This window comes from Bos indicus x Bos taurus, chromosome 3 (genome assembly GCF_003369695.1).
Source record: "Bos indicus x Bos taurus breed Angus x Brahman F1 hybrid chromosome 3, Bos_hybrid_MaternalHap_v2.0, whole genome shotgun sequence".
NCBI classification, from domain to species: domain Eukaryota; kingdom Metazoa; phylum Chordata; class Mammalia; order Artiodactyla; family Bovidae; genus Bos; species Bos indicus x Bos taurus.
The window spans coordinates 87,399,425-87,411,091 of record NC_040078.1 but is presented as its reverse complement, the minus strand read 5'-3'; the positions used below and the strand labels follow the sequence as shown (position 1 = coordinate 87,411,091).

General features: G+C 49.5%; 1 protein-coding gene and 1 long non-coding RNA gene across 2 annotated transcripts in view; one reads left to right on the top strand and one right to left on the bottom strand.

The window, feature by feature from the left end:
- Window positions 1-7,202: 7,202 nt before the first annotated feature.
- On the bottom strand, window positions 7,203-9,923 carry JUN (Jun proto-oncogene, AP-1 transcription factor subunit). Its single transcript, XM_027537105.1, has one exon. It carries the CDS (start codon window positions 8,906-8,908, stop codon window positions 7,901-7,903), a length of 1,008 nt encoding a protein of 335 aa, XP_027392906.1. The 5' UTR covers window positions 8,909-9,923; the 3' UTR covers window positions 7,203-7,900.
- A 204-nt stretch (window positions 9,924-10,127) lies between these two features.
- The window catches only part of LOC113889814, a 38,545-nt gene continuing 37,005 nt past the window's right edge, over window positions 10,128-11,667 (top strand). Inside the window, exon 1 of the long non-coding RNA XR_003510355.1 lies at window positions 10,128-10,977. This is a non-coding gene — a long non-coding RNA (uncharacterized LOC113889814). The remainder of the gene's footprint in view (window positions 10,978-11,667) is intronic.

Here is an 11,667-nt window from a genome sequence, read left to right as displayed (position 1 = left end):
CTTATGTCAAGTTTTTACAGTGAATATCATAACCGCAACTAAGATTAATAATTTTTTCACAGAATATTTTTATGTGTTTATATCATTGAATACATCCCTCCTGAGCATTTTCCATCCAAGGAAGCATGTTCTTGATTTATATCTGGACTCATCAATTCATTAAAAGAGGTAAAACTGTGGATCGTGAGTGCCAACCTGATTTTGGAAGTGAAGTAGATGCCCCTTCATCCTGGTATGGGTTTGATAATAATAACAACAGATAATAATAATCTGTTTGACCTCCAGAACCTACTTTTTTGTAGGTTCTGATTGTCCTTTGAAGATCTTCTCCCTTATTCTCTTCTCTGGCCATGTGGTTTAATGGAACTCCCATCAATACTTAGGTTTTAGAGGTGGGCAATTGACCTACATATCTCAGCCAACCTAGTACTATAACAGTATGTCCTGTATCTGATTGGTCCAGGGATGGATATGAGGCCCAGTCAGATCAATGAAACACCATCCTGGGAGCACATGAGGAACTGCTACCTCCATCTCACTTATTCCTATGGGCAGAGAGTGGGAGCAGCTGGGCACTATCACGTGGAGACTGGGGATGAAGCTAACTCTTCTCTCAGCAACCTGAGAGAGAAGAGATGGCTGAGATGATGCCACACAGCCCTTCTGGCTGCTTTGCTGTGAAGTCATGGCCCTTCTCTGCGTGCCACCAATCGCTTCTTCCTTTCCTGGTCCAGAGCCATCCTCAGAGGCTCATTTGACAGCTCTCAGGGCAACCCAGGCTGAGAGGCACCCTGCTTGGATAAGGCATTTCACCGCTCGGGCATTCATGTGCAGCTGGCTGTTTGAAATCCTGCCTCTTCTGACTTCACTTCCTGAATGTGCTGACAGGCCTCTGAGCCAAGCCAAACAGGTTCCCAACGCCGTGCCTGCAGAGTATTCCCCTGTGAGTGCAGCTGGGGAAACAAAACTTTTCTCCAGCCCGCAGAGAGGACCTGCCAGCCCTTATATGACCAAGAAGCAGGTCCTAGGAGACCTCGTTGAATCTTAATGGAAAATGTTTTCATTTCAGTCATGGTGGTGTGGGGTGTATATATGTGTGTGTGTGTGTGTGTGTGTATGCATCGGCACTGGTTTGGGCAGGGAGGTGGGATTCCTGATCATTTCTTCTTAAGTTAACAAATCTACAGTGGAAAAATGACTAACAATTACTTGCCTGTTCTATATGGGGCATCTGAACCTTCCAGCATATATCTGAACCTTTTCAGCAACCTTCTGAGGTAGCCATGGCTGGCCTCATTTTTACAAAAGAAGGACTTAGCAACATTAAAGAAATTGATCTGCACCTCTCAGCTTTGAGCTTCCAGGCTGAACCCCTGGGTACCTGACTCCAAAATCCCTGTGTCGCCACTAAGTCCTAAAGCTCCACTCCGCTCTTCTAGCTTGTAATGTCTCGACTCTTCATGTGGTCAGAAGGGTAGCAAGGAACTATGGAAAGGGCAGAGTCTCTGGTGTGTTCCCAGTTTTGTCGTCTTGCAAGTTAGTTTTCTTCTCTGAATCTCAGTTTCCTCATTCGCAGTATGCAGTGATAGCAATGCCTATGGCAGGGAGGCTGTGAGGTTCCACTGAGATAGAAATTCATGTGGCAGTACTACTCAAGGGCGAGGTCATAGGTGAGCAAAGCAAGCTCTCTGGAATTAAGAAGAACCTGGATTCACTTCGAGCTTCCCCAAGTTACTTATTTTTTGAACCTGAATAAGATAGAAACCTCCATTTTCTCATGTATTACAATAAAACCCTAACATGTACCTTGTAAGTCCTTGTACAGTGTCTGCTACATAGTAGAAATTTACTGTTATGTATATTGAATATTTTACAGGTTTTTTGATTTAACTATACGTGTGGCAGACACTGTTGTTTCCTACTGGAGCGGTTAGGAAAGTCTAGGTAATGCTACAATAACAAGATGTCCTTAAATCTCTGTGTCTTAATACAACAAAGGTTTAATCCTTGCGCCTGTTAAATGTCTACTGTAGATGCTGGGCGTGGGGAGGGACTCTAATCTGCATCAACGTCATTTAAGGACCAGGTTAATAGATGTTCCATCTCTGTGCTTCCACAGTTGCCAAGGCTGGGAAAAGGAAATGTGGCAAACCTCACACTTCCTCTTAAAGAAGTCAAGGATGTCACCACTGCTGGTATTTCATTGGCTGACAAAGTCACAAGGCCTCTTACTCAACATCCAAAAGGTAGAAGATAGGGAAGTACTACCCTACCTTGTACCCAAGAGGAAAACTGGAAATACCTGGTGGAGAGCAATAATGACTATCTACCAGTCCAAAAGCCATCCTCCAACTCAGTTATTTCTTACTATCAGAGCCTTGATTTTTACTTATTTGGTAAAAAATCATTATTTATCTGGCTGCATCAGGTCTTAGCTTCAGCACACAGGATCTTTCCTTGTGGAATGTAGGCTTAGTAGCTGTAGTACATGGAGCTTGTCCCAAGGCATGTGGGAGCTTAGTTCCCAACCAGGGATCAAGCCCCCATCCCTTGCACTAGAAGGCAGATTCTTAATCACTGGACTACCTGGGAAGTCCCTGTTGGTGCTGTCTTGAGTCCACACAAGGAGCATCTCTCACACCCTGAGGATGGTGAAAGGAAAAGATGAAAGCCCATGATGATGTTGCTGAGCTGCTATATTCGCCTGGGACCTTGTTTAAATTGTGCCTTCTGTTACTGGCCTGTGTAAGCATCCTAACTGGTAGCGTGATTGATTATATAATGGTCCAGGTGCCTGCTTATCTTTTTTCAAGATTTGCCATAAGGTCAGGATATTCCTTCCTACAAGCATGAATACAGGATGAATCAAATACACCCTGGAAGAGATCTGCTATTAGCAGAAGCTAATGTACAGAAAGTCCCAAGGAGGCCTGGGAAACACCCAGGTTCTGTCCAAGTAGCTAGTGAATATTTATAGCCCAAGAAGGCAGTAACTCAGTGATCTGGTAACCCAGTTTTTTGAAGGAATGATGAAGCAACCATCAGGCAATGTCTTTTAGTGGATGTACATGAAGGAAGTTTGTATAGCAAGAAATTGTCAGGGTTCTGGTCCCTCCAGAGTGGATGGGTTTGCATCAGGGTGAGGAGAGTTCATTAGGCGTTACTAGCATGGATGAAATATCCCAGGAGACTATCTGATTACCTTTGCTCAGATGCTGTGCACATCAAAGAACCTTCTGATGACTAATTCAGTTCCTGAGGGTCCTTACTGTAGAATCAAGGTGTCCCGGGATCACCAGGCCATCTGGTTTGTGGAACAACAGAGGAGAACGATATGGTTCTTGATGGCTGAGGACCTAATCATGGCCCTGTCAGTCACTGGATGAGGAGCCTCATCAGAAACTCTTAAAACTCACTGGGAGCCTCAGCTTCTGTTCCTGTGAAACACAGTTACTAACAATGATGCATGCAGGGTAGTGGTGAAAATAAAGTGAAACTGAAGGGGAGAAAGCGCATTGGAGAGGACAAAAGTATAAACTGGTCAGCACCAATCTCAGTGCTCACTCCTCTCCTCTGCTCACCCGAATCCAAGGAGATAGGCCTTCCCGTCACGCTTGGGGCACCCTAGAGTTTTCCCCAGGCTTCCCCTCATGCTGACCCTTCCTCTCGAATTCCTTACCCTCTCTTTTCTACTCTTGACATGTTGAACTCTTAAATCATCTCGGTTCAGTTCAGTTGCCCAGTCACGTCTGACTTTCTGCGACCCCATGGACTGCAGCACGCCGGCCTCCCTGTCCATCACCAACTCTCAGAGTTTACCCAAACTCATGTCCATTGAGTCGGTGATGCCATCCAACCATCTCATCCTCTGTCATCCCCTTCTCCTCCTGCCTTCAATCTTTCCCAGCATCAGGGTCTTTTCAAATGAGTCAGTTCTTCGCATCAGGTGGCCAAAGTATTGGAATTTCAGCTTCAACATCCGTCCTTCCAATGAATATTCAGGACTGATTTCCTTTAGGATGGACTGGTTGGATCTCCTTGTGGTCCAAGGGACTCTCAAGAGTCTTCTCTAACCCCATTTCAAAAGTATCAATCCTTTGGCGCTCAGCTTTCTTTAATCAGTCTCAATTCGAGTATTTTTCCATAAAGACTAGGATAACAACCAAACCTTGGCATGGAACAGATAGTACTTGACAAATGAAACCTTAAACTTCTCTGCTTCTCCTTCATTTTTCTTTTCACATCTTTATTTCCAGCCTCTCTAAGCAGCTTACAAGTCCCCTGTCACATGTTTTCTGATGCCTTGTGCCTTTGCATACAGGTTCCTCATCCATCGTTTTCTGCCTGCTGAGTTCCACCAAGATGTAACTTCACATGTGAAGTCTTTCCTGATAAAGACACCTCCTCCTGCATTTGGCACCTCTTTCCGCTTCATCTCTGTACTCCTCCCCACCAGACTGGGAGTTCCTAGAGAACAGGGTTTGTGTTGTAGGCCAAGGGCAATGCCCTTTTTGTGATGTCAAAAGTCCAAAACCAAAAAACTAGAGCCAAATTCCAGAGTTAGGAAGGGATTGTTTCATCTTCTGTGGCTATCCCAGCTTCTAGCCCTCTTCCCTTCTTCTATAATATTCTACTTGATACATACAGAAGTAGGTGGTGGGAGCAAGGGGTGAGCAAGACTGAAAGACATTTTTTTCCTTGGTTCAATCGATGTGCATCTTCTCTAATAATAAAATTACATGGGGATTAGATACATTAGCATGTCAGAAGTTTTGATAAAATGTTAGGGATGCTCAATGGAGAATATTCATTCCACCTGAAGAGGGAGTTAGCACGAAAGGCATCACAGAGAAGGTGCCACTTTTGCTAAGCCTTGACAAATGGGTAGGATTCAGCAGTTGAGCCAGAAGGAAAAGTATTCCAGGCAGAGAAATGTGTACAAGAAGCATGAAGAGGTGAAAATGCATGAAATTCAAATTCACACACAGATATGTTTTTCATAGTGAATGTATAAACATTCAGCTTAGAAATTAACCTTTTTTGAGTCATGGAACTTTTTGAGAACTAAACAGAGCTAATGATCTCTCTCCCTAGGGGAGTATGTGTGTGTGTGCACACACGTACACACCCATATGCAAACACAATTTTGTAGGCATTTTCACTGAGTTCACGAGCCCTCTGCCCCAGTGGACACAAAGAGTTAAGAATTTCTGAAATATACATATGTAAAACAAAGTAAAAGAGGATTCATGGTTTCATGTACCACTGGTTTCATCTTCTCCAACTGTTAGTGTTACCCAAACAATAACTCACTGAGTGTCAAAATAACATTGACTTTTTTTAACATTGACTTTTGAGTGTCTGCAAATATCTGATTTTCTGTCTCCAAAGTTTATAGGAGATCACTGGTGAATTTCCTCTACCACAATTATTTTTTTCTGTCTCTTTTGTTAGAGTTTCAGGGATATACATTCAAAGCCATAATTGAAACAAAGGGAGTGATAGGTATGAGTTTCAGGCTTTTTTTTTTCTTTTAAACATCAGAGTCTAAAGCAAACTGGGGAGTGGTGTGGCTCTTCTGTGCTGCTCTGTTGTCTGGGCTTAGTCTACCTTTGCAGGTAATTAATTCCCCAGCCTGCTTATTTTTTCTAGTTGGCTCTTGTTTAGCTTCCACAGAGCCCCACCCCAGAGAGCTTTATTGTCCCTCTGCTCACTATTCCTACATATGGTCAAAATAAACTCACCTTCCGGGTTGCTGACATCGGCAAATTCACTGTTTGGCAAACTCGTCTCTGCTCCCAGTAATCCTTTGTTAAAGAAGTATTATTACAATGGAGTATCTGATAGGTAACAACTCAGTCCAATCCCTTCCACTCCTAGATAACCTCCCAAGAAAAACTCTTTGTGTCTTTGGATTTACAGCCACAGGCAGGATATTAGCATTCTCAGACCTGTTGGGTACTAGAGCACTGCTAATGAGCAAACGGCCTGCCTCAATTAGTGGTTTGTGAAATATTCCTGGATATCAAATTGCTTGTGCTGCTTGATAATCACACTGGCTCTTGGGATTAAAAGCAACCAAGCAAAAATTGTTCCCTTGTTGAGTTCTGCCTTATTGATCTCCTAAGTTTTATCTGCAGACAGAATTTAAGTTTGCCATTTCCCCAGAGTGAAGGTTTATTAATACATAAGCAATCGCTGCATTTATGTTCATGTTTTTTCTCTTGTGGATCTTTTTATAGTATCTAGATTACCATCTTTTGAGAGTCTATAATAATTTAAGCAAGGTTATTTTAGAGAGGAATGAAGAGACTATAGAAGAATTTGAAACAGTAAACTGCTATACTGGTAATTTGTCTAGGCACAGGTGTTTATTTCAGGGAGGGGTGAGTGAAAAGAGAAGTAGAGCGGGGAGAGAGAGAGAAAGAGAATGAATGAAGCAGGGAGAACATTTCATCCAGACTGCAACTTCTGTGTTGACTTTTCCTAAATTCTTTGCTTCTTAATTACCAAATAACTTCAGATGGCAGTAATGTTAACCCCAGCAACTGAAAAGAAAAGCTTCAGAAGAGAGCTTGGGAAGAAAAAAAGTAGAAAAGGGAAAGGAAATCAAGATCTGTTATTGGTATTTGAATACGTTTATTGTGACAAGAATGCTGTTATAAATATTCATAAGCAAAGACCATCTCTTTTATCTAGGAATTGTTAAAGATTCCAAATTGGAAGGATACAGCTTTTGTAAAAAATCTGCCACCGTTCCTGCTTTGAGAATAAGCATCTATTGTTTAAATTTCTACTAACATTATAAATGGTCACAGCACATGCCACTTGATATAATCCAAACTAAAATGTTAGATTTCCCAGTGGGCTGTCCCTCTCCACCACAACCTCCCTTCTCTCATCTTCCTGAAATGCTACACTATCCTTTGTAAGCAACTCTATGTAGATTGTTGGGGAGGGAAAAGTATAACTTGATGACAGCATCAGCTGCAGTTCTTTCTCAAGAACTGTTGTCCAGCAGACAACAGTTTTCAGGGCCTGCTAGCACCCACAGTTATTTTAATTGACACTCAACTCTTTCAACTCCACCTACACAAGTAATCTATAGATAATGCAGAAAAGAGGTTGGGGGAGGGGTAACTTTTTCAATATTTTATTGTATTTTCTTAAATATCCTTTCTGGAATTTTCAGAAACAAAACATAAAAAAATTATATACTTTATTACAAATGGTAAACTCAGAGTGCTCCAAATCTCTTATTTACAAACAAGGCTGGGCAGGACACCCAAACAAACAAACATGAAATAACTTACAAAGGCATGAAGCTGTTTATTGACAGTAATCAGCTTTCATCAAATTAAAAAATATATATATGTACATACACAGTTATGGAAGGCAGGCCAGAAAGAGCTCATCTGCAGGCTGGGCCTCGCTCTCACAAACCTCCCTCCCGCTTCCCCTCCCCCACCCCCTTTGTGTTCTTAAGGAGTACTACTGAAGCGATCTACAGTCTCTATTGCAGTTTGCAACCCCCTCCCCCACCCCACCCCTTTAATACTGAATGAGATCGAATGTTAGGTCCATGCAGTTCTTGGTCAATGTTAAAGAAAAGTCTAACGTTCTGTTTGCGCGGGGACAGCCCGTCCGCAAAGCGGGGCAGCCCGCGAGCGGCCGTTCCCTGGCTCCTCGCCAAGGGAGGGCGCGCCAAGTCCTTCCTACTCGTGCACACTGGGGGCGCCGTCAGGACGCAACCCAGTCCAACTTGGATACCCTGGGCTTTAGTCCTCGGACACTTTTTTTTTTTTTCTCTGTTTCCCTCTCGCAACTTGTCAAGTTCTCAAATCTGTCTGTGTTATTTATATTTTTTCTCCGTTGCCCCTCAGCCCCCGACAGTCTCGCCTCAAAACGTTTGCAACTGCTGCGTTAGCATGAGTTGGCACCCGCTGTTAACGTGGTTCATGACTTTCTGTTTAAGCTGGGCCACCTGTTCCCTGAGCATATTGGCCGTGGACGCCAGCTCCGAGTTCTGCGCTTTCAAGGTTTTCACTTTTTCCTCCAGCCGCGCGATCCTCTCCAGCTTCCTTTTCCGGCACTTGGAGGCAGCGATGCGGTTCCTCATGCGCTTCCTCTCCGCCTTGATCCGCTCCTGGGACTCCATGTCGATGGGGGACAGGGGCGGCGTTTCCCCGGGCATCTCGGGCACCGTCTGCGGCTCCTCCTTCAGGGCCTGCAGCCGCGGGTGCTGCACGGGGATCTGCTGGGGCAGGTGGTGCGGCGGCTGCGGCGGTTGCTGCTGCTGCTGCTGGGGCTGCGCGGGAAAGGCCAGGCCAGCCGCGCCGTAGGAGGGCGCCCCGCCGCCGCTGCTCAGCGAGCCGGGGTTGAAGTTGCTGAGGTTGGCGTAGACCGGCGGCTCGCTGTGCAGGCTGGCGCTGAAGCCACCGCTGCCGCTGCCGCCCGCCACCGAGGCCACCGCCGGGGCCACCAGGCCCGCCCCGCTGACCGGCTGCGCCGCCGACGTGACGCTGGGCAGCGTGTTCTGGCTGTGCAGTTCGGCCAGGGCGCGCACGAAGCCCTCGGCGAATCCCTCCTGCTCGTCCGTCACGTTCTTGGGGCACAGGAACTGGGTAGGGGTCGGCGTGGTGGTGATATGCCCGTTGCTGGACTGTATGATTAGGCGCTCCAGCTCGGGCGACGCCAGCTTGAGCAGCCCCACGTCGGGAGAGGTGAGGAGGTCGGAGTTCTTGGCCCGGAGGTGCGGCTTCAGGCTGCCCACCGGGTCGGCCAGATTCAGGGTCATGCTCTGCTTCAGAATCTTGGGGTTACTGTAGCCGTAGGCGCCGCTCTCAGACTGGAGGAACGAGGCGTTGAGGGCATCGTCGTAGAAGGTCGTTTCCATCTTTGCAGTCATAGAACAGTCCGTCACTTCGCGTGGGCTTAGTTTAAGCTGCGCGCAGAAGTTTCGGGGCCGCAACAGCGCGCTGGCAAGCGGGGGACACCCGCGCCTCCCCGGGCGGTAAGCAAGGAAAGTTTCTGGAAGAGCGCGCGCCCCCGCCGGCTGGCAGCCCCTGCCCCCGGCGTCCTCCTCACCAGCTCAGTCCAGGGGATCGCAGGGTTAAGGCGCCGCCCGCGCTCTTACTTGTCCGCTCGCGCGCGCCGCCCGGCTTTGAAAAGTCGCGGTCACTCACGGAGCTCTCTCGAGCGCAGCGGTTCCTCAGAGCCCGCAGACGAACTCGCTTCCCGGTGATAGGAGGGAGAGCGGACTTCGCGGTGGCCGGCCGGAGGCGGGTGTCCGCCGCCCCGACTCGGAAGACTGTCCCCTCCTCCGCTGCGAGGGGGAGGGGGCGCCCGGCAGTCGCGGCTCGCGCTCGCCCAAGTTCAGCAACCGGTGCCAGCGAAGCGGAGCGCACGTCCTCCTCTCTCCGCCGCCTCTTTTTCTTCGCCGCCGCCGCGGCAGCTTCGGGCGGAGGCAAGGTTTGCAAAAGTTCGTTCCGGGACCCGGCGGCCACTTGTCTCCTGTCTTCCTGGCCGGGAAAAGTTCTTGCCGCTGCAGCCGCTCTCCGGACTTCCCCGGGCGGACAGTAGCCGCTCTCCGCGCTGTCAGCAGCGCCCGCGCAGCGGGGCTCTCCGCCTGGGGGCGGCTGGAGAAGGGGCTCTCCCGGCGCTCCCCAAAACACCAGGCCGGGAGCCACAAACGCTAGCTCCGGGCAGTTGGAGATAAATTGGAGAATAGGATTTGCAGTCCTTCCCGACTGACTGTGCCTGTCTGCCTGCCTGCGTCCGCGCACCTCCACTCCCGCCTCGTAGCTTCAGCCACACTCTGTGCAACTCTGAACCCTTATCCAGCCGGAGCGCAACACTTATCTGCTACCAGTCAACCCCTAAAAATAGCCCATGATGTCACCCCAAGGCCTTCCCATTGGCTCGCGTAGCTCTCAGGGGGGCGGGCCCACCCGTCGCCATGGATACCCCACCCTAGAAGATTCTTCTCTGGGCCCGCGGAGGCTCACGGGATGAGGTAATGCTCCGCTGCCCTCCTACAGTTGGGCCCTTCTTTCTCCTCCTTCCCCCCCCCGACCCCCCTCCGCGCGACTCGCGCCCCTCTCTTCCCCCTCCCTCCCCGGCGCGTCTTTCCCGGCCCGCCCGGTGCATTGTGGGCTGACGTCTTGGGGTTTGACTGTCTAGTGACGGTGGCTGCCGCGAGCCGGGCGGACTCGGGCGCTCCCAGCCTCTGAGGGAAGTGGGCTGAAGTTTAGGGCTCGGACCGGAATGCCAGGGATGCTAGGACCCAGGGGGCCGGGGGAACCGAGCCAGGTGTCTGGGGCTGAGGGCGCGGGGCGGGTGGTATTTCCCCACTTGGGGGCTCCATGTCACCCGCGGGCACTTGGCTGCCGCGCGGGGCGGGCCGGGCCGGTTGAACGCCCGGGCCCCTGGCCCCCCCCCCGCACTTCCGGGGGGCGGGAGCACCGCCCTTAAGGTGGCTCTGTTAAGTCCCCTGTGGGGGCGAGTGAAAGTGGTTTTGGGGGCAGTTCGTGCGAGTCGGCCCCCCACGTTGAGAATGCCCTGAAGTTTGTCTCCTGGTCAAGTTCAATAGCGACTGTCTGGCTATGTCTGGAAGCCCAGTGATTTGCATTGCTTGAAACTGGGTGTTCGGCTAAGTCCCCTCGGCACCCCCACCTCACCCTCCCGACCGTGGGAGAAAGGGTGCGGGCGTTCGCATCTTTGCCTCGGAAAGGTTTCTTACAGGAGGTGGATTTAGGGGGCAACTCGCGTCTAGTTGTGAACGAGCGTTTAGGGAATCCGAAACTCGGGGAACCCTGGTGATAGTCTACTCCCCGCCCCCGCACAACATGCATAGACACACCGCACATCACATGTACACACAAACACACACACACACACGCCACTCCTCCCGCCCCGATTTGCTTCCGGGAAAACAAGTCCGAGAGCAGCAGACACTTGCCAAAAGTCACGCAGCGAGTGAGTAGAATAAAGATTTAAAATTTCTCCGCTCCCGGCCGGGTGGTGGGCCCATATCCTGCGTAGCCTCTAGGAAGCGCTAGACCCATGTAAGTGGTTCCTTTTTAGTGGTTGTTATTTTCTCCTCCCCCAACCCCGCGCCCCTTAGGGACGAAAGTGTACGGTGGAAAGAATACCGAAGTCTGGGATCGTGGGTTCTCTCCTGGCCAACACTGCCGCGGTGTGAAGGGAGCGAATCAGAGAACTTCCCTGAGTTTCTTCATCTGCAAGTGGGGCTGGTGAGACCCACCTCATAGGCCTGGGTTAGTGTAGAGTCATCGCCTCCAGGGCTAGGAGGTGGTCACCAACAGCCCCCTTCCCTGCCCTTGGTCGGAGCTTCCCGGAGCGTCCATGGAAAGCCAGGATGTGTGACTTGGCAGGAACAGGTGGATTTAACCTGTGAGGAGGGTGAGGGAGGAAAGGGTCAGAACTCAGCTCCTTCCAGGGTTTTCTCCAGGACCGTGGTTTGACGTTGGACCTGCAGCAGTTTATGTCCCTAGGTCCTAATTCTGGCTTTTCAGCTTCTGAGCTTGCATAGCCGGGAGCTTTAAGGTATTTGTGGCTTTGAGAGTTGAGATTCAGCAGCCCAGCAGCAGCTGGTGTTAGGGACATCTTGACAGCTTTCCTTTACTTCCTTTACTTGCCCCTCAT

Excerpts from the sequence above, each read along its gene's own strand:
- JUN (XM_027537105.1), bottom strand. The coding sequence starts at position 8,908 with ATGACTGCAAAGATGGAAACGACCTTCTACGACGATGCCCTCAACGCC.